Raw genomic sequence first — 24,264 nt, forward strand, 5'->3', positions numbered from 1 at the left:
AGTGAGAGTTTTTCACTCTAGTCTTTAACTAACTTAAAACTATTTTTTTGTCATCTCTTCTGAGGAAAGAAGGTTTAGGGACCTCTTGTATGATCTGTAATGGTTCCCAAGATTCTACCTTTACGTCTGATAGGACAATAGCTTGACATATCATGCTGTAGAATGACTGATGCTTCAGGCCTTGCAGTCTATAGTTTGTTTACAGTCTCCTAGATTGATGTCCCTCTGTTATTGTATGTTGGTCTTACTGCATGAGAATCTTCTGTGAGGCTAGCTGTCTATTAAGTCCTGCAGAGTTTCTGTCCATTTCTCCTCCTTTTCTAGAGGAGCTTCATCTTTTGGTTTAGTCCAGCTGGAGAAGAGTTGTGCATATGTTCTTTGTTCAGCAAAATGTTGGAGTGGACTTGCCACAGCTCTGTACCATTGATTATTGGGAGGCAATTGCTTATTTTAGGAAAGGAGCTAAGAGAGTCAGTTTCAAATTACATTGCAGTTACTTTGGTTCAGAAGTCTCCTGGTTCAAGACTGTTGAAAAGAATTGTATTGAGAGAGGAAAAAGGATGCCTCACATCTTCCTCTTTGCAATTAACAAATGGTGTCAGGCTGGATCCCCGAGTTGTAGTCCCCAACTCATTTCATACCCTGTTGTCCTAATGGGCTGCCCCAACTTGCTTTTGTTTCTAAGTGTCTTTGACAAGCTAAATTGTGTTGAATTTCAATTTGGTAATATTGATCTGGAAAAAATTTTCAAACCAATAATTACTGTTCTTGAAAGGGTGAAATTAGTATGATGTGATAATATGTATATTGTACCTCAAAATATTTCTTGGTAGGAACTGTAAATTATCTGGAGGGAAACATACATGGAGTATACCAGGACCCTGTATGTCTCTGCCTTTCCAATAACCTTCACTGAAAGTGTATAGTCTTCTTTAACCCATCCTTATTTCTGCTTAAAGATCCAGCCTATTGAAAAGACCTGTAGTAATTACCTTGTATTTAGATCTATTATTTAGTTCTGTTTAGTATTCCTTCTCTTGATTTTTTTATTTTTTTTTCTGGGTATTGCAATCTGACAGATGATCTGAAAGTTACATTAAATACTTGTGGAGAGAATTTCATATATCAGCATTTCAAATATTTTGCAGCTCCGAAGTCTTCACAGTTTGTACTGGGTGATGACCCTGGACTTTACGAGGCAGCAGCTGCTGTGACAGTATATAGGATGCTCCAGCTCTGACTGTGCTTCCTGTGTCAGATGGGCAGTATTCATTTGAGATACTGGGATATATTTGAACCCCTGGTATTTAAAAAATGTTCTGAATTCTCACTCGATGTAGACAGACAAAATCCAGTTTAGCTGTAGGTTAATGTTCTTTTTATGTTTCCTTTTTAATGTTTCTGTCAGTGATCCTGGTGGAGGGATTGAGATGTCAGAGTTCATACGAGAAGCAACTCCCCCTGTTGGCTGTAGTTCACGAAATTCTTATGCTGGGATAGATCCAAACAATCAGGTAAGAATTAAAGCTACTGCAGTTACTGCTTTAGTACTGCTGGCTTTGCAACCTGTTGAGTAATCCTTGCTGGTTTGTTTGTTGTTGCCTTTTTGTTGTTGTTGTTAGGGTTTTTTTGTTTGGGTTTTTTTTTGTTTGGTTGTTTTTTCTTGCATTACTTCTTTTAAATTTTCTTCGGATAAACAGCTTATCTTTCTGTATTAACTGCTTTATTAGGGTTGCATTACATTCTCTGAGCTTCATAGTTCTTGATTATCCCATCTTGCGTTTTATGAATGGCTGGGTTTTATAAGGCAACTTGCTGTCCCATCAGAAAGAACTCCCTTTTGCTGTTAGCTTTCTTCTGATTTAGTAAATGAAAATGGCTCAGAGCATGGTCTGATAATTACCAAGATTCTCTGTGGTGGGCTTCCCTCTTTCTTTTAGGATCAGTGAGCTATTAGACAGCTCAATCTGAAACTCCATTCTTATGTGCCAACTTTATTTTCCTCCCTTACTTTTCTTTACACTATCATTTAGATGCTTGATTGGCAAACGGCAGTTGTACTGAATTTCAGGAGTCTTCTGTTAATGTATCCATTGCTGATTACCTCCTGTAATAGTAAATGGCTTTCTGAAAGTTATTATTTGAGACAGTTCAGACTCTGCAGTCAAAATTTTTAATTTATGTAAGTATAAAGCAAGATAACCTGGTAGAAATGGAAAGACTAAAGCTGTTTGTTTTAGGATGACCTCTGCAAAATCATCACAATTTTGACACATCAAAAGGGGTGAGAATAAAGCAATAAATAAGGGCTGCTGAACACCAGATGGAAGAGCTGAATAACTTGGCTCTGTTATGTTTTAATGCAACTCATTATGCTCTAGTTGCCTTGTAATTTAACTGGGGAAGTTGTTTTGTTTCCTTTATGTCTGATAAATTTATGCATTGAACTGCCATAGTGCCAGTGTGCTGTTCCTTCTGTTTGACTTGTGACATTTACCCAATCATGGCATCTTTCTTTTACTAATTCTTCAGGAGGTCAGGTTGATTGTCCTGGCCAGACAAAATAGTTATGTTGAAAATATGCAATGCAGCATCATATCGGAGATACATAAGCTATTTTTGAATTACATGGAAATCCTTGATGTGGTATTATAATAGCTTTCTAATTAGCTTCCTGAACAAGCAGAGTATAATGTAGTGCAGTGTTATGCTAATATTGGTGTTTTATTTGAATAATGCACTGTTACGAAGCACAGATATTCTAAGAGATTTTCTCCTTGGAAGAGAGCGGGTATTTAGTAGTGTTTAAAGGGATAGAAATCAATGGTCCATGTATGAAGACAGAGTTAGGCTGGGGATTGTGTTTCTTTGACTGGTCTTTGAAAATAAAAAACCAACAAGCCTATTCCAGACATACTTACAATGGTTTTAATGTTAAAGCATATGAAGAAGCTCTGTATTGTTTCCCATGTGCTCTAATGCTGACACTGTAACACAGTTAAAACAGCCATGAAAGGAAATAGATTGTTTAAAATGTGTTTATGTTGATAAAATAAGTGCTCACTAGACCCTGTGATTTGAATTTGTAGCATCAAAAAGGTATATGAACAGTGAGCATCTGAGTTTGGGTCAGTTTTTTGTGTATGATAGCTTTCCCATGCTGATGCATTTGTATTCAGCTGCAGCATTCAGCAGGGCATGTTACTGAAGGGGGGGGAAAAGTTAAAACATGGAAAATTACTGTGTGTGTAAAGAAAATGCATTAAATAAGCTCTGCTTGATTTTTTGCATTACGTGCAGCAGAGTCATTGTTCTTCTGTAGTATGGCTGAATAAAATCTGCACACATCTTCATATTACCTGAAATTTGTAGTGCTTACCAAGAAATAGTAGTAGAATTATGACCTTTTCCCTAATATCATTTAAACTAAGGATTTTTGAAAAGCAGCATCCCAATACAGAAAAGTCAGATTGCCATCATTTTTATGTATCTTGGGTTCAGATTTTGCCTTTGAGTGCTGTTCTGTCTTACTTCTAAGAGTTTAATTGACCCATGCATTTTTGTGTGCTTTTCAGAGAAATGGTACTGTAGATACCACTGAAGGAAAGACTAGGTTCTGTTTAGCATGTCTGGAAAATAGTCTGATAGAGATTACAGGATGTATATAGAAAAGCAGACTGTAAACCTAAACCGCTAGCTAGTTTTCACACGAGGAGGTACATGCCTGCTAGTTGGCCATTGAACATGGCTGAAAAACAGATACTGTAAATTTCAGATGTGATTGTAGCTAAAATCCAAGAACAAATCAAGGAATATTGCAGTTTTCCACCAACCAGTTTACTTGCTTTGAGGTGATTGTAATCTGTGTCCTTGGAAACTGTCTTCAAAAGAAAAATTGCATTTTCAGGAATGAGGGGGAGGAATAAGATACAGTAAAATGATTAGGTTAAATTGACTTAAGTTTATTCAGCTGCTGGCAGGGATCATCTTCCTATCCCCTGTTTATGCTGCTGCAACTTTCTGTGTACTACACTATGTTCTGTGGTTACCTGGTTATTTCATCAAGTCTGACAGACCTGAAGGCTAACCCTGGTAAAAAAAATATGTATCTTTTTCCAGTTGGAGCAGTTTCTGCATTTAGCTTGGTGTTTACTGTGGGAGCAGGTAGACATGGTGTTTTCTTTAAGCATGTTAGGTAACTGTGATCACTGCATTAAGCATTTAGCTTTACAACAGCAGTTAGTAGTGTACTATCACACTAGTAGTTTCTTTCCACATAAAGTATTTTCAAGGCAAATTCCTAGATTAGAAACCATTTTTAAAATTAGCATAGTAAAATCTCCTGTGCAGTGGCTATCAAACAGAACAAATGTAGTGATATAGTTGGATGCATGGTTAAATGCCTTGTCTCCGCAGTGGGAACATTCTGAGTCAGAAAGGATTTCACAGTACTGTCCTATTGGATACTTTTGTGCCTTTGAAAATCTCTGCTAGGTGTATAGACAAGTGCATGCATTGCATTAATAGGAAACAACAGTTAGGTAATTCATGAAAATTCACAGCTTTTTTACGTAAGTCCCTCTTTCTAGGTTGGATCTGGGTTATCTCGTCTGGGAACAGCAGCAACCATCAAAGGTGAGATTTTTGCCTACTTCTTACCTTGCAAGTAGCGCTTCAGATCACCGTTCCTTATGACCTTGTTTCCAAATACATTGTATGTTTTCAAAACTTTTCTGTGAGCTAAGTACAGCATTTACTGATTGGAAGAAATCTTCCTTGCTGTTGCGTATTATGCATCTAAAATACTAGGAGATAATATCATGGAATCCATCTTTTGCTTTCCATGTAACAACAGGGTTTGGGGTTGGTTTTTCTGGTTGGTTTGTTTGTGGGGTTTTTTTTTTTTGTTTGTTTCCGTTTTGGTTATTGTTTTCTACTTGTAAATGCAGAGCAAATGGGCTAGTTTGAGTGGACTTTCCCTGCCATTTTAAGTTTTAGGCAGCCAGTCACCCTTCTTGTTTTGTATTTCCATGACTTGATTATTTCTGGTTGCTTGGTATCTAGCACAGTTATTGTCCAGTACAACCCTTATGAACTTCTCTGAGGTGAAAAGATAGCAGCTTTGCTAATAACAAATAATTTCTTGCAAATATATTAAGGTAATAATAGAAAATGAGATGTGAGGATGTTGTGGTTTAAACCCAGCCATGCAGCTTGTTTACTCCCTCCCCCCCACCTTCCTCCCCAACTCCTGGAGAGATGGGGAGGAGAATTGAAAGAGTGTAACTCCCACAGGTTGGGATAAGAACAGTTTGGTAACAAAGGTATAACACAAACCACTACTGCTACCACCAATAATAATAATGATGATAAGGGAAATAACAAGGGAAGAGAATATGACACCTCACCACCTGCTGACCGATAACTTGCCCTACCTTGCCTGACTGAGCACAGACCTATACCTAGCCCAACCCCGCAGAGAGCTAGCCCTTCCGGGTAACTCTGTTACATCCTGGGCATGATGTGCTGTGGTCTGAAATACCTCTTTAGGTAGTTTGGGTCAGGTGTTCTGTCTCTGCTTCCCTCTGGCTTCCCCTCTTCCCTGGCAGAGCATGAGGCTCAGAAAGTCCTTGGTCAGACTAAACATTTGAGCAGTAACTAAAAACATTGCTGTTATCAGTGCTGTTACCAGGCGAAAAGTCAAAAACACAGCACTGCACTAGATACTAAGAAGGAGAAAAACTGACTGCTGCTGCTAAACCCAGGACAGTATCCAACCCTTATTCCATACCATTCATGTCATGCTCAGATCCCACATATTCAATATACCATTGCTCCTACATATATATATACATCCACATACGCACACACAGAGAAAGAGATCATTTCTTAGTGCATGGACCAATCCCTGTAATGTTACTGAGTCCATTCAGTCCATGATGTCGCGTTCCATCTCTTGTAACAGTCTTTCAGAGCAGGAGAGGCTGTGTGCAGTGCTCACACTCATGAATCACCTGGGCAATAGTGTACATTGCTAAGTCCACCCCTTGATCATGAGTCCATCTGTATGTTGCATATCTGCTCTGTTGGCCTGAATTGTCATGGGCCTACTGTGCTCAAAATAAATCACCATCCCCTTCAGCAGTTTCTTCAGCTGTTGCTGGGGACTCCATACAGCTGCCTTTCATCTCTGATGCTTCCAAAGCACTGGAGGACCCCAGTGGACCAGATACTGGCCCATACTTTCCCACGCACCCTGTCATTCATGATTGTCCAGCCTTGGGGAAAATCTCCTGGTCCTTTTATATTGTCATCTAACCCATCTAGACAAGACCTACACCCGACTCTGCTTAACTTTTGAGATCAGACAAAATGCTTGTGGGTAGAACACACTCTGTATGTGTGCCAGCATGCTGATCCCCATCACAATTAGCAGGCAGGTCCCAAGGGTACCCAAAGGCCATTCAGAACCTTCAGAACTCTCAAATGATGCTGCTGTACTTGTCACTGGGGCTGGTGTGGCTGCTGTGCTTGCCAGCTCTCCCACCACCAGATTCTCTTTTCCTGAGTCCAGATCTTTCTCCTCTGCCTTGCTGGGGAATGCTGCATGGTCCCCTGCATCCTCCTGGGGCATGGGCTCCCAGAGCTCAGTGGGCGGCTGCCAGGGGTTGCTCTTGGCTGCCATGGGGCTCAGCTCCTCTGCCACCCCCTGCTGCTCGGCAGCTACCTTCTTCTGCTTCTCAACTGCCCCAACCTCCTTCACTGGCATCCGCTCCCTCCCGGCCTCTGGCCCCTCTTCCACTGCAGCTTGGTCCCCGGGGTCACTCTCCTGAGCCGCTTCTGCTGCTGCTGACTCCTGGGGCTTCTCCCCATAGCCTCATGAAGATGGAGGTGAGGATGAGGCTCAGGACATTGAAGAGCAGTGGGACAGCCAGGTACAAGTCCATGGCCACGTCTGTCCTGCCCTGCTGCCGGAGCCTGCCTGTATTACACATAAGTACCATGAAGTACAATGAGACAATAATCTTAGCCCAAGCCCCACACTTGATAAACGCACGGCAAATACCGGCTCTAAGTTACAACATTCTGTAACTGTGAGATCGAGAGAAACAACTTTGAGAGCAATTAAATCAGCATTGTGATGAGTGACTATTAATCCGTTCAGATCTGTTGTTATCTCAACCCTTCATGTCCCACGTTGAGCACCAAAAAGAACTGTTGTGGTATAAACCCAGCCATGCAGCTTGTTCATTCACCCCTCCCCCCCCCTTCCTCCCCCAACTCCTGGAGAGATGGGGAGGAGAATCAAAAGAATGCAACTCCCGTGGTTGAGATAAAAGCAGTTTAGTAACGAAGGTATAACACAAATCGCTACTGCTACCACCAATAATAATAATGATAAAGGAACTAACAAGGGAAGAGAATACAACACTACCCACTGACTGATAACTCACCCTACCCTGCCTGACTGAGCACCAGCTGACACATAGTCTAACCTCCCAGGGAACTCACCCTTCTGGGTAACTATCTGTTACATCCTGGGCATGATGTGCTGTGGTATGGAATACCTCTTTGTCTAGTTTGGGTCAGTTGTCCTGTCTCTGCTTCCCCCTGGCTTCCCCTCCTCCCTGGCAGAGCATGAGGCTCAGAAAGTCCTTGGTCAGACTAAACATTTGAGCAGTAACTAAAAACATTGCTGTTATCAGTGCTGTTACCAGGCGAAAAGTCAAAAACACAGCACTGCACTAGATACTAAGAAGGAGGAAAAACTGGCTGCTACTGCTGAACTCAGGACAGAGGGTTTTTTACCTTCCTGATTTTTCCTTACCATTTTTTACCTATACAAGTATTTTATTACAATGTGTCCCTAATTTTTATCAGCAACCCTGCTGGCTTCTGTGTAAGGTACTTTTCCTGTTCTTCATGCAAGATCTGTGTAGTTGAATGAAAAGTTTCTTGTGTACAAAATAAAAGAAACAGAGTAGGCGATACTTATCTCTGGCAGATTAGAGAGTTTGCGCTACTTGTAATGGTTATTTTACCTTTGGATGAAGACCCAAAATGACCAGTTTTTTTGTGACAGGTGAGAGATCTATGGTGCTTGTAGATGTATGTGTTAATATTTTGAGCACTAGTACTCTTCTTTCTTAAAATTCACAGGAGACACTGACACTGCCAAGACCTCTGATGATATCAGTTTAAGTCTTGGCCAGAGTTCTAGCTTATGTAAAGAAGGAAGTGAAGAACAAGGTAAAATTTCTTCTGCATATTAAACATGGTATTTTGTTACCAAAACCCCTTTGCTTAACATGCTAAGTAAATTCATGCAATTTGTTGATCAAGACTAAGAAAGGGGATCTTGAAGTTCTCTATTTCTTAATTACTCTAAGTTCCTGCAATGCATAGCTTGAATACTTTTGCTGTGTGTTTATTGTTCTGGCATCTTCCAGCAGGTAATAAGTATTTACTGTCTCCTTACTGCTGAAAGATAGCTATCTTGCATGTCTTTAGACAATCTTACTTGTACTGCAAGTGGCCTGGGGTTCATGGACTTCACTGTAGATTAATTTGCTTTTGTTTCCAGTATAACCAAATGTGTCAGACATGCTTTTCTGTAAAATAAATAATGCTGCATCGAGTTCTGTGTTTGGCGCTACAAGCTTGTAATGTGCAAGCTACAAGAGTTTTGTAAATGTGTTTTGCTAGGATGTAAGGAAACTTCTAGTTTGTATTCTTCAGTTGTCCAGTTTTGTTTCACATCTCATTTTCATGTATCTTTATTGCTAGGAAAAAGTCTGGACTAAAATGAAACATAAAATTGTAGGGAAATTCTTTTGTTTGCTGATTTTAGAGTACTTGCTGATTAGCAGGAAGTTAACTCTAGGAATACTATAGTTCATTTTGGCTAATTTAATCAGACTAGTGGGTTCCTTTCAGTTACTACGTTATTCAGTGCAGAAAGTATGTTTAAAATACAGGATTACAGGTGGCCATGGTGCTTTATTAAACAGCAGTGTTCTAATACTTTCAGCTCTGTAACAGAACTGTTTGTGAAGTCTCTTAAGTTGCACATGTGCCAATAAATGTACTAAAATTTAGTGATTGTAGTAACTTAACTTGGCCTCCAGATCTTATGTTTTCAGTGACAGTACCAGAAAGGGAAGTAGCCTGACTTTCAGTAATACCTGCAGGTGGACATTTTTACTTGTGATGGGTAACAGAAACAGTATCTCTGAGAATAGCTAAAAGCAAATCCTCATGATGTTTTAACAGCACCAGTTTTAAGGATAGTGAGATTCACTAACTTCATAGGGAGTCTCATTCTAATACCACTGGACCTGTGGCAGTGCCTGCATCTTCGTTAACTGTGAGCTTAGTTGGTATCTGGTAGAAAAGGTGATTTTTGTTGGTATTTTTGTGATTTCAAAGTTAATGTGGAACAAGCAGGTTCTTGTATGTAAGAAGTAAAACAAAAGGCAGGGTACACTTATAAAATTAAGAAACTTTGTGATATATAAAAACATGCTGACACACATGAGCAATAGAGAAGTTGGAGACTTGTCAGGATGGTGTTGTCTTTTATTAGCTGCTAAGATTAGGCTGGTGTTGATTTTATTTTTTTTTAATATATATAAAGTATCAGATTTGCTCAGATGATAGGAAGACTTTTAAATGGTAATGTAATGCATAGTACTTGCAAATGGATTTGTCAGTTTATTTCCTTTATCTGATATAAAATCTGCTTTACAACTGGTTGTTTATAACTTACACGGGTATTTTTAAATGTGCTTAAACAGATTTGGCAACGGATCGGAAGCTTTTTCGTCTGGTGTCGAATGACTCGTTTGTCTCTATCCAACCCTCATTATCCTCTGGACAGGATTTGCCAAGGGACAGCAGTGACAAAGTGTGCCTCTCGAACAACCAGCTTGTGGACCAGTCTAAAGCCAGTGCATGTGACACAGAAGTAGCTTCGCTTGTAACTCTGCATTCTCACTCCTATAGGAAGGATCATAGACCACGAGGTGTACCAAGGACTTCTAGTTCTGCTGTTGCTTTTCCAGATGCTTCACTAAATGACTTCCCTCTCTATCAGCAAAAACGAGGACTAGATCCTGTCAGTGAGTTAGAAGCTTCCAAGCCCCCTTCTGGATCGAGAGAGTCCTTGGCTGAGAACTCTTGCATTTCAGGAGTCTTTCAATTAGATGACATTCTGAAAAGTAGCAGCCCTCAACCATTGGTTAAGAGTGGGAAGAGCAAATCCTTAAAAGCAGACAAAAGTGTGGACAGTTTGAGAAGCCTGAGTACTAGAAGCAGTGGTTCAACAGAAAGCTACTGCAGTGGGACAGATCGTGACACTAACAGTACCATCAGTAGCTATAAAAGTGAACATACAAGCTCAACACATATAGAAAGTGTGTTGTCAGAGCATGAGGAGGAGTCTCCTAGGGAAGAAAAAAAGGACGGTAAGAAAAAGGACTGTGGTGTTGACTCGGATGACAGTAGTTCTACTACTGACAAAAGGACTAGTAGTGAAAGGACTGCTGTGGAAGTGAGCACTGTCAGTGGTGTTCAAGAGGTAAAGGGTTCTAATGCATCTGATGAGATGCACAGTCAGAAAGGTCTTGGTGCCTCTGCTTCAGAAGAGGCCAATAAGAACCCACATGCCAATGAACTGACGACACAAGCTGACATGCCACCTGGGAAGGCTGCTGAACAAAGAGATGAGCAGAGTGAGAAAGTAGCTGTGTTGGTAGATTCAAGAGCTTCTAAAGAAACAAGTGGAAAACAAAAAGAGGGAGATGTTCGACCAAAATCTTCTAGTTTAATACATCGAACAGCCTCTACCCACAAGTCTAGCCGGAGAAGGACAGGAAAAAAGCGGGCTAGTAGTTTTGATTCAAGTCGGCACAGGGAATACGTCTCTTTCCGAGGTGTATCTGGTACTAAACCTCACAGTGCTGTGTTTTGTCACGATGAGGACTCCAGTGATCAAAGTGACTTAAGCAGGACTTCAAGTATGCAGTCAGCTCACCAGTTCAGCAGTGATAGCTCTTCCAGCACCACCTCCCATTCATGCCAGTCTCCTGAGGGAAAGTACAGTGCTCTAAAGACCAAATACATTTCTAAAGAACGTGGGGGCACAGAGCCTGAAAATGCTCACAAAACCCACGTAAGCTCTGAAGGAATTAGCAAAAAACGATCTACACGTCGGACTTCTAGCACAAACAGTGCCAAGAACCGTGCCAGAGTATTAAGCCTGGACAGTGGTACTGTAGCTTGTTTAAATGACCCAAATAGTTTAATGGCACCGGGAAACATAAAACAGTTAACCACTTCAAAATCTGATTTGGAAGCCAAAGAAGGAGAGGTGCTAGATGAGCTATCTCTGTTGGGAAGGGCTTCACACTTAGAGTCAGTCACTCGTTCTAGGAATAGCTTACCGAGCCAGGCTACATTTCCTGAAGGGGAAGAGCAAGAATCAGCAAGTGGAGGTAAGTAAATGATCTATCAGAAGTGCCTTGCCATATTTTGTTAATAAGTCTGGTATCTGTGACTTAAGTTGCAGCTATGCATCTTCCTGTTTCTTCCTTTTTGCTTAGTAAAATGACAAAGCATTTCCTTCATAATCGGTGGGAAGATCTGCAGACATGGGAGTTCAATTCAAACAAATGTTATGGAATCTATAGGCAGAGATGTTATGGGTTTGTAACTGGCAGTCTTTGTTAACAAGAGCTGTATCTTAAAGTAACTATTTGTGATGAGATCAGACCTGCTCCATTGTATTACTCAAACTTCAAATTATATGTACTATCTTAAAAGTTAACAATAAAAGGGAAACTGTTTTTGTTTGAAAGATTGTGCAGTTTAGAAAATTGTGAACATGGAAGTGATTGTTTGACATTGCTGCTGCCTCTTAGATGAACTCTGGCATGGCTCAAGGTGGCATCAGGAAGACCCAAACAACCCCAAACCATTACCCTGCTGCCTTGAATTGTACATTCTTATGATGGTCTAGTCACTGAACTGAACTCTCCTAGGAATTTGGTTTTGCTTAGCTTTGCCATTGTTGGCTAGACAGTGTTTACTTTGGGGTTCTTTTCTTTTTTTGTCCTCATGAGAATACAATAACCTTCTTGAGCTGGAGAGAGGAATGTGGTTTCCTCTTACTTTCTGTAACTATTGTTTTACTTGGTGTAATGTTAGCACTAAGCCTATCTGTAGCAACTGGTATTAATACAGATTTTTTGGAGCTCTCAATAGTTTATTGCTTGTTATAGTGTTCCATTATGTTTCTTGGTTAGCCATATCGAGTGCCTTAACTAGAAGGCTTTTTGTGTCATGGAAATTAGTGGTTTTAAAATATTTTTGAGATCATATGATATTGCTAATTACCTTATTCTGACTTTTGGATGATTTGAGGAGAAAATACCTACCGTATAATCTGGATCTTGTTAGCTAAGCACACAAATGTTTCATGAAACTATTTTAGATCAAGATGTATGTTTTGAAGAACTTGAAGCAAGTTTACTGTCTTTGCTATTTAGACTGCCTAAGCAAAGTCTTCTATCTTAAAAGGAGAGAATTCAGCTCACAATGAGATGAGATATGATCAATAGCTCTTTCCCCACTGACGTAAGAGCTAACTCTAAATATCAGTACAACTAATTTTTTTGGGGGGGGCAATAGCATGCTATACTGAAGTTCAGTGTATTGATTACTGATCAAATTTGACTGGTTTATGATTAGTTCAGGCCTATTTAAATGCCTTCACTGAAAGTAAAAACATATATTGGTACTTTCTGTTGAGTTATAGTAATTGTAATGAAAGAGTTCAGATAGCTCTTTGTACTAACTCTGCAAGCTAAACATCTAATACTCTATTGTTAAGCTTTGTTAAAGTGATAGGTCCCTGTTATGTCTACTGAGTAATCTGACAAATAAAAGGTCTGATTTATGTATTTACTGTTTTGACTCTGCTCTCTTTAGCAGATTTAAAATTATTTAGTTTCGTTTTGGTTTGTGTTATTACAGTTTAAAATTAAGATTTTCTGCTTATATTCAAAAGAGGATTAATCTACTTTACCTTACAGAATATGTTAGACTATATATGCGCTCACCAGTTGCCAGCAGTCTGAAAGTATTGGTGCATGACTGATGCTGTATATTGCCATACTTTGATTCCTCTTTTAAAGAATGAAATGGTGGGAAAGACCAACCCCAACATGTTTAAAAGCAATCTTGAAGATAAAAACCTACAGCAGCTTAAGCAGTTAACGTCTCCCTGTCAGTTTTGCTGGACTATTCAGTTTCCCCTTCAAACTTTGTTTACATAATGGTCATTTTGAAGTTGTTACTATTTTTAATTAATGGCAAGGACCCAAGTATTACTTGTCTATGGGTTTCAGGCTGACTTTAAGAATCAGTCTGAATACAAATTCGCCAGATTTGATGATATGATTAGTAACGCTTTGTGTATCTTACGGTTTTTATTACCAGTAGAATAGGAAGTTTCATTTATAAGAAACGAATGTCATTCTGCATTTTTGAAAGAAGATCAAAAACATCACTGTTCTTTAGCATTGCTTAATATTTATGCAGTCATGTCTAGCATCAAGCCAGTAATCTGTTGAATTTATGTGTTCATGATCAATCCGGATAATTCCTTCATGTTGTCCATCATTTCTACTGTTTTTTCTTTTGTGGGGGTTTGATTGTGTGGTTTTGGTTTTTAGGGGGGGAGGGAAGGGAAGGAAGCTTGTACCCCAAAATTTATAGTTTATATTACAAGTTTTGTAACAGCTATATCTATATGGTAGCTTTCTTCTTTGGCCTAACCTGTGACTAATAGAGATCAGAGGAAATGTTTTAGCTTTTTATTCAGTATTTCTCATTATTGAGAAACAGTTTTGGGAGTGGTTTTAGTGGAATATGTATCATAAATGTGTATGTGTATAGAAATTATTTGGGAAAAATGAGAAGTTATTCACATAAAGTAAATGCATTTATGGAATAAAGTTGGCTCAGATTTTCATGAGATCAGAGGATATTGGTTGGATGGGACTTTTAGAAGTTGTCCTGTCCAATCTCATGCTGAAAGGATTATTTTATATTAATATTTATTTCTGTGATTGCATATGATAATTTTCTGGAGCAGTTAACAGATGCACCAAAAGACTCCTATTGATACAGGCTCCTTTTTTCAGGTAGCAGCTTTCAGTTTCTATTTTCAAATAGGACTTGAATCAGTAATTGTAACTTAATTTTATCTTTAAATCTTCAGGGAGTAAACTACAAAGTACATTCGTACTTGTTTGTCTAACTGCTGAAGCGTTTCGTAATAGATATGGCCTTTAGTAAACTTTTACAAAGCAGATACAGTTTAGCAGTTTCACTTCTATCTTACTATGCCAGGAAGTGATGGATGACTCACTTTTCACAAGATAACTTGTGCATTTGAATAGAAATTGCAGTTTGTTAAAATGCAGACAAACAGCACTTGAAAATTCTGTTATTAAATACATGTGGTGGATGTATACAGCAAAATGGAAGATGTCTTGCAACTGTTAACCTTTTTTATATCCCAGTCTCTGAAAGTAGCTGGTGAATTGGTGAGTTATGGGTTAAATCAGGTAGTTAGATGTCTAAAAGTTTGCCTAGATGTCCAGTGGTATTTCAGAAATACTACCTTGGTATTCTCCTGTGCCTGGCTTCTGTCAGATGTGTGCTATTCCTGGACTGCTGTTAGTACAAACTTTTTTAAAAAAACACAACATTTTAATCCCATCAATAACACAGTGATGTTTTGTAAAACTCTAGCTGACCTGAAAAATCAAGCATTCTCCCTGGTTCTGTTTAACTGTAAAAGATGCACTCTTTAAGTTGCTAGTCTTTTGTAGCTTGTAATTTAATGTTTCTTTATTGAGTTTAAGATCTTGAATTACATAGCCTTTTGTAAATAAAACTGCATGTAATATAATGCTTTTTTTTTTTCTTCTATGCATTGCATAGTGATATTGAAGTAACAGCTCATACTGTTCCTTCGTGGCTTGTGGTTTGCAGCATCTCTACAGGCAGGCAAAATAGGGTTTGTGAGCTTGGATTACAGTCTTGTTTCATATGGCACATGGAAACCTGTTAATCTTCAGTCTGCATGTATTTGTACGTCTGTGCCTAGTGTATCTGCCTGTAATCATTAGACGGTATCCTCTCACTAGTTCTCTATACAGCCAATGGTCATGTCAGCTGTTAGAAATGTATCACTTCTTTCCTACTGTGCTCATGTTGGTGTGGTTAATAGACACTGTTTGTTTTGCCTGTTGTAGAGCTGTTCAATGCTTTTGTTGGCTTTAGTTTGATTTCCACAGGTAGAAATTAATACAGTTATGAAAGATGGGGCTTCTGGTCTTGTTTTCTTGGAGTCTTATTTGTTTATATTCAAACTGCTAAATCAATTTTGCATGACAAATTCTTGAAGAATTCAGAAATGGTAGAAACTGAAAAACATAAAAGTACTGTAATCTGGTGTTGTGTATGTTTGCTGTCTCTTTTCGTATGTTCATCAGGAGCTCTCCTGTAACCATCATATGAAGCAGATTGGCCAGAAGAAAGGGCCTCTTTCCTATATGAAGCTCTTTATGGGAATCAAATTACTGTATCCCGTTGATTTTTAGATGTTAATTACCAGTGTTGTAAATGGCATTTGGTTCAAGCATTTTCATGTTAGTCCTTCCGAGTATCTGACTTTGAAAGCATATTGCTGTTCTGTCACAGCTTTTGTGTGCAAAGGTTGAGTTTTACAGAGTTACCTCTGTCTTAGGAAATCTTGTCACCTCAGTAGAGGTGGAGTGTTGCCATTGAACACTTAGAGATGTAAACAGCATTAGGACTGATGTGTGAGACCGAAACTGAATTCTGCAGTTTTGGAACTAACGTTGAAATAACACTTGGAATGAATCTTGCATTTGTCTCTTAATTGTTAATCATTACTTACTAAAGCTATATGTAGTTTTAGTATTTTGTATGGGGATTCTATCCTGATTGGTTTACACCCTTTCTATTATTTATGGATGACACAGGACCTTTCATTAGATGACTTACAACCAATGTAATTACTATCTTCCTTGTACTTTGTGGTTCCATAACGGTGGTGATGGGGAACAAACAAACAAAAACCTCAAATTTTGTCCAACTCACAGCATGGCTGTTGAGAGCCAGGGGTGTGTGTAATTGCTTGGCAAAAGTTCTAAGTACTGGTGGTAAGAGGCTTCCTGTCACTTGGTGGAAATGCACTCTTTAGTGTGTCACCTACAGAGTAGTAGATACTCTACCTAAAGTTCTCCAGGGCTGCTTAAGAGAAGTTCAGGGTACTTGATAGAAATGCATGCCAAAGCGTGACAGCATATACCAAAAATTAAAAATTAAGCAAAATACACTTTATATAATTGTTTGGGTTTCTGCTGGGTAAAACTTTGTAAAATTTCTGTAAAATTTGACCCTGGTTAAATTCTCTCAAGCCTCCTGAAGAAACCAGTGGTAACTCTTTTAAAATGCTTTGCATTGCTGTAAATTATTTAAATGGCTTGGATTGGTAATGTTTGTGCAATTACTTCTCACAATTTTTACTTAGTTTGGAAAGAATGGTTCAGTGTTGTTGAGTAGTAGTATGTGGTGTTCATAAATTTGCCAAGTAATCATTTCAAACAGGAGCTGAATAAAAAAATGTAATGCTTGGTATAAATGAAGCTGCATCTTCTAACTTAAGTTTATAAGCCACTTTTTTCATGCTCCTTTGTAGTTGTACCTGGATTTGCTGTTACTCATAGAGCTGAGATAGTTCTTAGAACTCTCTGAACTGTAATGGAAGTGCTCACATTGCTGCCAAATGTAGCTGAGATGTAACTCTAGGATATATCCAGATTGGCTACTAATTAACGCTTGTGTTTCAGTTAATAGAAACCCATTCAAAGCAAACACAACTTTCTGTGTATGATACGTAGAATACCGCTTATGCTGGAAAGGCTGTGTGTTCTAAGATTAAAGTGTCTTGTCCTTAAAGGTGAATAAATCCGAATACAAAGTCAGAATTAAATTTCAGAAAGATTAATATAGGTTATGAACTTTTGCCTGCTGTATGAACATACTAGCAGCAATAGATGTCCAAATCCCTGGATTTAGGGACTGAATTGCCCAGGAGATCAGGTCAGGTCATAGCTTTAGCTCTTTGACAGCAAGTCCATCAGCATTATATTCAAGAAGTCCATGTAACACCTAGTGTTTTTTAAATGTGAAATAATTCAAGTGGGAGATACAGTGAAGTAGAATAATCAGGGCTTCCTAGTTTTATCTTTGGCATTGGTATAGAAATAGGTCTATCAAGCTAGCTTGTAAAAAGTTTTGGTTCAGAATTCAAACCAAATGGTTTCATTGTCCTGCTTATTCCCTGCTTGATAGTGTTTTGGTTTTTGGGTTGTTGTAGTGGCTGGTTTGATGTAATTGTAAATATTCTTCTGGCCTAGTCTCAAACTTGTTTTCTTCAGACGTTAAACCACAATACTGAATTCTTGGGGTTTACTTCCCTTATTTTTCTCTTCTTGTGTGTGTGTCAAGCTTTCCTTCCTAAATTGTGTGCTTTTTTCTCTCTGCCCTATTTTCTATCAGAAATTTTTATCTTTATATCTTTTTCAGCTCTGTTCTTCATTGTTTCTCCTTTGCTGCCCACATCTCCATTCTTCAGAAATTGGTATTGGAGATATTTTTTTAATACATGTCCACACAAAGTTATAACACTGCAAGCCAATACTTTGCTTTTTCATCAGAGAAGTAAAAGTTGTAGGTCTTATGATGGTACATAATCCATGGTAATTAATAACTGTAAACTGAACATACGGACTAAACTGACTCCTCCTTTCTAGTCGGGTATCTTAAGTATTAGGGCACATGAGAATAAACTACAAATGCATAAACCGTGAGGAGAGTGGTGGTATTAATCCATAAATGCATGTGGACTGTGGCTTTTCTTGGGTTTTGAACTCAAGTGAGATATAGATACTCAATACAGAACAAAATTTCAGCTATTTGGTTTGGCAAAGTATCGTCAGTGTTGGAAGACAGATTTTATTGGTTATATGTAATGCATGTGCCATAAACTATTAATTTTGGATTTCATGGAGAGTTTCTAAGGTTTGTTATTACCAGTGGTTGAAAATAGTTGGATTACAATTTCCCATTTGACAGGGAGAGGAATGGCATGTCCAAACATCGCTTAAGTTCCATGCACATGTTTAACCATGCTTAACCTGACTAATGTTCAAAACCATCTAAGCTTCCAGTGTTTGTTTTTAACTTCCCCTTACTTCCCTTTTCTGAGGAGAGTGAGCAACACCGTTTTCATTGTGTGTGTGTTGTTGGTTTTTTGCTTTCTTTTTAGTCCGATTGAAGTTTGCAGTTTTTATCCTGAGAACTTTGGTTTTCCGTGTGGATACTTTACCCCCCTGTAGTACCTCCGTACTACATCTTTCAAGTAATATTCTTACTTAGCAATAATTTATCTGAAGTACCAAGTTTATAATTTTTGTCTAGAAAAAATTAAATGGGATTTGTTGATGCAATAAAACTTGGAAATTCTGCTTTTTAATCTTGTGCTTCCTCAGTTCCCATCTTAAAAGTTTGGCTTAGAAACAGTGGTACATACATATGGGGTGGTGATGTAAATATTTTGGCTTGTATGTATAAACGTTTCTGTTTGAAAGCAAATAGTTCTATTGTGTGTTTCTTAAAGCTAGTTATTGTAAAGTTTATGTAGTTGTAGTGTAAAACTTTTGGGTCTTCATTTCTGTGTAAAACTTCGCTGAACTCCGAAAGCTTAATCAAAACCACTTGTGCAGGACAGTGAGAAACCTTGGAAAGGCATAACCTGAGGGCAGCATAGTTCAACCTGTGTTCAGATGCTTCCAGCAAAGGATGTGAATTATTTGTTGTTGTAGAATTTTCTCTCCAATAAATTTTAGTCCTTCAATTAGGAAAGTAACATTCCAAATGTGTGGTGATGAAATGGTATCCTCGTGACTTTCTAGGCTTGTAATTGCTAATTTGGCTTTTTTCCACTCAGTGTAATGAAAGGGGGAAGAAAAAGAATTAATTTAACTAAATGTGTTCATATGCACAGTTCCGTTAACAAATACAAAAGTCAAATTGTTTCCTCTTTGAGGTTAGATTTACTGTATCTAGGAGTAGCTGTGGGAGGGTTAAGTTTGCTACAAAGTTGTCATTAGGTCTCCGTCTCATACTGATCTTTGGGAAACAGGTTTGTGTTTCTAACTTGTGCACTTTGAACTTCAAACGAATTTTTTTCTTTGTTCCTGAGGACAGGTAATGTCGAGGGCTCAAACTCATGTGACAATGTGCAGAAGAAATTTATGCTTAAATTTCTTGATATTAATGTAGTGTCTCAACATAAGAAGTTCAGGATTAAACAGAAAACCAAAACAGACTTTAGTAAACACTGTAAGGTGAAAGGCTTGTCACCTTTTCCTTATCTACTTAAAGTAAGCAGGAACTGTAGAAATATAACCTATGTTATCTTTACGTATTAGATGTGGATTTTGTACGTGGGTTTAGATGGTGGATCTTAACCTTTTGGGAGTCTAGCGTAAGTGGTCACAAGTAGCACCAGAAAAGCGTGAGTGATAGTCTAAAGATATGCTGTAACTGTCTCTGTACAGGAATACTTTTATTTGTATAGTTTTGTTTTTAAACATGAAAACATGTTATTTTGTAAACATTAAAGGAAGCTTAGTTATATTAAAGCTATTTCCCTCATGATTAAACTGCTTTCAGAGCATGATAGAGGATAATTTAGGAGCTTTTATTTACTTCGTCATGGTTTCAATACGTATCTTTTTGAGACTTTGCATAACGTTAACAGGCTGGAGTTTATTGGGCTGAAAAGCACTGCAGTCTTTTCAGAAGAACTTAAACTTGCTTAGATCCTGAATTCTACCATCTATATTCAGGAAGAGCATATGTAGATGGTATACACTGAATGAAAAGATTAATAAAAAATTCCTTGGTAGATTAGATAGAAATCTACATTAATATCTACTATTTAATATTTACTTTGATTTTACATTTTTGTAACCATTTGCAAAGGTTAAAATGAAATAATCTAGCAAATGCCAGAACTATTTGCCTGTACATCCTTGGATATAATCTTCAAGTGTATGTGAATTGATTTTTAAATCTTCAAATATTGTTATATCCCCGTTTTTCTCACAGGACACTGCCTCAGTCACTGCTTGAGGAAGGCTTTAGGGATGAATTGGAGCTGTGTAGGAAGGACCTCTAGTGTTTCCATAATCTGGGCTTCAGTTATTGCAGAAAGTGATGTTTACTGAATAAAGAAAAACAGATGTTGTCAGTGTTAAGTATGCTGCCTTGAAGAACTTCTCTTGAATGTTGTTGCTGCTAAGTAGTTGCGAATGATAATTAAGATGTAATGCTTATGTTTACCATCCTAATGGTAATTAGTTAGGTTACATTTCAGTTAAGGCTAGTCACTGTTCTTTACTTTGTGGTGTTTAACTGTGGCCTGATTAGCAGAAACGTGCAGAGTTGCTTTTGCATCTGAAGTCTGTGGAAGCTGCGTTTTGAATATGTGAGTTTTTAAATGCTGATGTATGCACTGGAAAAATTGAGCTCTACAAGTTGGCAGCCAGAATTAGTGGGCAGTTCTGAACTTTTGTGTGATAACTTAAAGTGAGGATTCATACTGTCTTTCCCAGTACTTTAAATATGAGAGCTATAAAGAAATCCTTGAAGAAATTAGGTTAAGCTGTGTATTAAATCAAAGCTTAAAAAGCTGTATACTGAACCACAAGAGAAATGTCTTGATTTCTTCCTAAAATACACTGAAAGAGAATTATTATCTACTCTTTCTTAGAATAACAAAAACAGTAATTGGAATAAGGAGAAAGTGTGCTATCCCAGAATTTTCCAGAAAACAGAGATCTGAAATCAGGACATCCTTAACTTCTGGTGTTTTGGTAATGAACATTGGTCTTAAAGTGTAATATTGGACTTCATGTAGCTTCTTAGCTCTTAAAGCAAACTATGGATTGAAATTTCATATGCAGTATTCACTTGATAACCTCTTGTTTCGTGGGTGGAATTACTCTTGTTCCACATGGCCTTTATTTTCTGGGCAATGGCAGTAATACACAGCAGCAGTAGCAGGTTGCTATAGATTGCTGTTCCCTGTAGACCAGCATTAGTCTTCGCTGGTAAGTTTTGAAAGCTTAATAATAGGAATATTGTAATTTGAAATGCACTAAAGCAAACATGGAGCACTCTGCCTGTGATCTTTATGCCATAAAAAACATAATTGCTGCTTTAGTGTTTTGAGTTTTTTTATTTTGGCTTGACACAGTCCTTGGTTTTCTCACTCTAGTAGCAGGCTTCTTGGCTACCAAGTTGTGACTTCCACTTCAGTATTGTGATTCTACTTTTGCACTGGTTTCATGTCAAGTGTGGTTTGATTTGTTTGTTGCTGGGTTTTTTTTTCCCCTTCTCTTACTTCACTAGCTTGCCAAAACCTATTTTCTCTGACCCATTCATTTGAGCTCTCCAGTACTCTACGTTCAAATTGGGTGATAGCTTCCTTGGTTCAGGAGGAGAACTCAGATTATTGCAGATGCACCATGAAGCGGTACAGAGCTGAAGTTGTTCTGACTGTGAAGTTTAGGGAACACACATTTTGGGGGTCAATCTGTGGAAAAATCTTGGACTCCCTGGGGTACATGCAAATGTTTTACAGTGTTGCTTTATAAGTTGACAAAAGCTTTTCTTTGTGTTTGGGGAGTTGAAATAACAAAACTACAAATGCTCACAAAAGTTATTCTCTCACTTATCACAACCCCCTGCTCCTCCAAATAATAGTGTAACTTAGTCTAAAATGAGCAATATTTATCCCTTGGTGAGGAAAAAGAAAAAAAGCAACTCTGTTTTGTCCCCTGAGGAGCTGTTACGAGATTAACCTCAGTGCTACCTGTTTGGCAGAAACTGTAAAATTGAGGAGAGAATATGGTGAGGAGTGGCAGAGGACCTTTCTTGTCCTTTAGGCTTCTCCGTTAATTATCTGTTAAACGAGATAGAGGTGATGTTAGTCTTGTCTCTTCCTGCCTTGTGTAAATGGAAGATTTGGGATGTCTAACTCTTTTGCAACCTGTCTGTTTGGATGTGGGGTAGGAGGGAAATAAACTGTAAACTCAGGAACACACTTCACCCCCTATCATCCAGATTCTTATTAATAATTGTGTGTTGTGATCCTGCATTGAGTCAGGTTATTCAAACAGTGTCTAAGCTACTGCTGTTGTTGCAAGTCAAGTTCATTAACTTGGGGAGGGTCAGGGGGAAGGAAGGAGTCTTAAGTTACTGTGTACATAATTAGGATGGGTTCTTATTTGACCTAAAGTCTGTCTTGATGCAGCAGCACAAGCCAGCGAGGAGACTGTCACATTTCGTCGTGAACGCAGCACATTTAGGCGTCAGGCAGTACGACGCCGGCACAATGCAGGGAGTAACCCTACCCCTCCTACATTGCTCATCGGATCACCCCTCAGGTAGGGTATCTAAATGTTCCACCATATTTAGCATGCATGCAGCAGACCACTTCTCCCCATACCCACCAGTGTTGCCAGCAACGCACTTTTTACTTCCTTCCCCACCATAACCTCCTTGAGCTGTCACTGCATGTCACTGTGGGCTTGTTGAATTGTGCATGTGTATGTGGCACTATTTTCAAAATGAGCAGGATAGCCAGTTTCTAACATGTTACAGCTGATTTCAGATGGATAACAAAATGAACTAATGCTAACAAACCTTCAGAAACTTTTACTTTTGAGCAAGGAGGAAAAACCCAAGAAAATATTATTCACCTCTCCTCCTTTTGGTTTTCTTTCCTTTAAGAAAGTATGCATTTGGGACTAGGACTGTAATCACTTTTCACATCTGTAGATAGTGAGAGAGAAGCATGGTAACAAAAGCAGAACATTATAAAGAGCTAAAGTGCTCCTGCAGGGGTTCTGAACGTAAAATACAGGTGTACTGTTGTATGGACATCCTGCAGCTTCTTACAGCAAAAGGGACATAATGAAGTAATAGTGATGCCTTTGCTATAGAATGTACAGTATGAAATGTAGTCATGTGGCACTTTGCATGCCTTAGAGATGTATAAAATATTCCGTATACATGTGTCCTAGGAGTCCCAACCTTCACTGGCACATTTGTTAATGATACTGAGCCTAGTGATATGTTATATACAGCAACTCTGGTCTGTCAGTTTGACAGCAGTAGAAGGAGCAACCACAGTAAGTTTTTAAGTTTGCTTTTTAAATCTTTCAATCCCGTGGTTGCTCACAGTGTTAGAGCTCACAGTGTTAGGCCAGCAGAACATTGCCTATAATGGAAGGAACATCCACCCCCCAATATATCAAAATAATTCTTCTTCCAGTTATATGAAGAATACAAAGGAATAATCGTATGTGTTGTGTATTCTTAATGATCTTTTCATATGCTAAGCTGTCTTTAATAAATAGGAACAGTCTGCCTTTATGTTTCAGGAGTACTAATATAATTTTTATTACTAGAAAAAGCTACAGAAACTGAGCAAATAAAAAGGAAATACTTTATAATAAGGGATAGGCAAGGAATTGTGCCATCTCTGTGTCACCACTGAAATGACAAAGGACTAAGTTTGTAAGATTTCCTCAGGCGGGAGGGTTGCAAGAATGATGCCTGAAATTAAACAAATGAAAGGTTTATTTCTGCCACATCAAGCACTGAAACTACTTAGCTATGGTTCTAGTAGATAGTGCAGTATGTAGCAGCAATCGCATCGTTTCACATAATTTGGTCGTGCTGCTGAACCTGGCTTGTTCAACTTTAACTTAGTGATTTACTTTGTAGTGCAGGATGCTAAAACTGTGCATTCTCTTAGGTCACTTGATGATTCTCTGTTGAACTTGCTTCTGTTGTTTTTTGTGGGTGGGTTTTTTTTTTTTGTTTGTTTTTTTGCTTTTTTGTGGGTTTTTGTTTTTGTTTATTAGAGCAGGATAGTATAGTTTTGTGTATTCTTTCATAAGAGGCTGTGCAGACAAATCATAACTCCTGAACTGTGCATTAACCAGAAAACAGTGAGTTTTCTTGATCATAGGTAGGAAGTGGGATAAATAAAGGACTGTTTTAAACTGAGGCTTAGAGCTGCCA

At 38.4% G+C, this 24,264-nt stretch overlaps 1 protein-coding gene across 2 annotated transcripts in view; it reads left to right on the forward strand.

The window, feature by feature from the left end:
• PCNX1 (pecanex 1) overlaps window positions 1-24,264 on the forward strand; it is a 96,533-nt gene that overhangs the window by 12,435 nt on the left and 59,834 nt on the right. Inside the window, exons 3-7 of one of the 2 annotated variants that reach the window (XM_034062653.1) lie at window positions 1,409-1,514; window positions 4,590-4,635; window positions 8,161-8,250; window positions 9,798-11,495; window positions 22,487-22,619. In XM_034062653.1, the coding sequence (XP_033918544.1) occupies window positions 1,409-1,514; window positions 4,590-4,635; window positions 8,161-8,250; window positions 9,798-11,495; window positions 22,487-22,619 (2,073 nt within the window). The remainder of the gene's footprint in view (window positions 1-1,408; window positions 1,515-4,589; window positions 4,636-8,160; window positions 8,251-9,797; window positions 11,496-22,486; window positions 22,620-24,264) is intronic. The other variant, XM_034062654.1, reaches the window with a different exon arrangement.

This window comes from Melopsittacus undulatus, chromosome 4 (assembly GCF_012275295.1).
Source record: "Melopsittacus undulatus isolate bMelUnd1 chromosome 4, bMelUnd1.mat.Z, whole genome shotgun sequence".
NCBI lineage: Eukaryota > Metazoa > Chordata > Aves > Psittaciformes > Psittaculidae > Melopsittacus > Melopsittacus undulatus.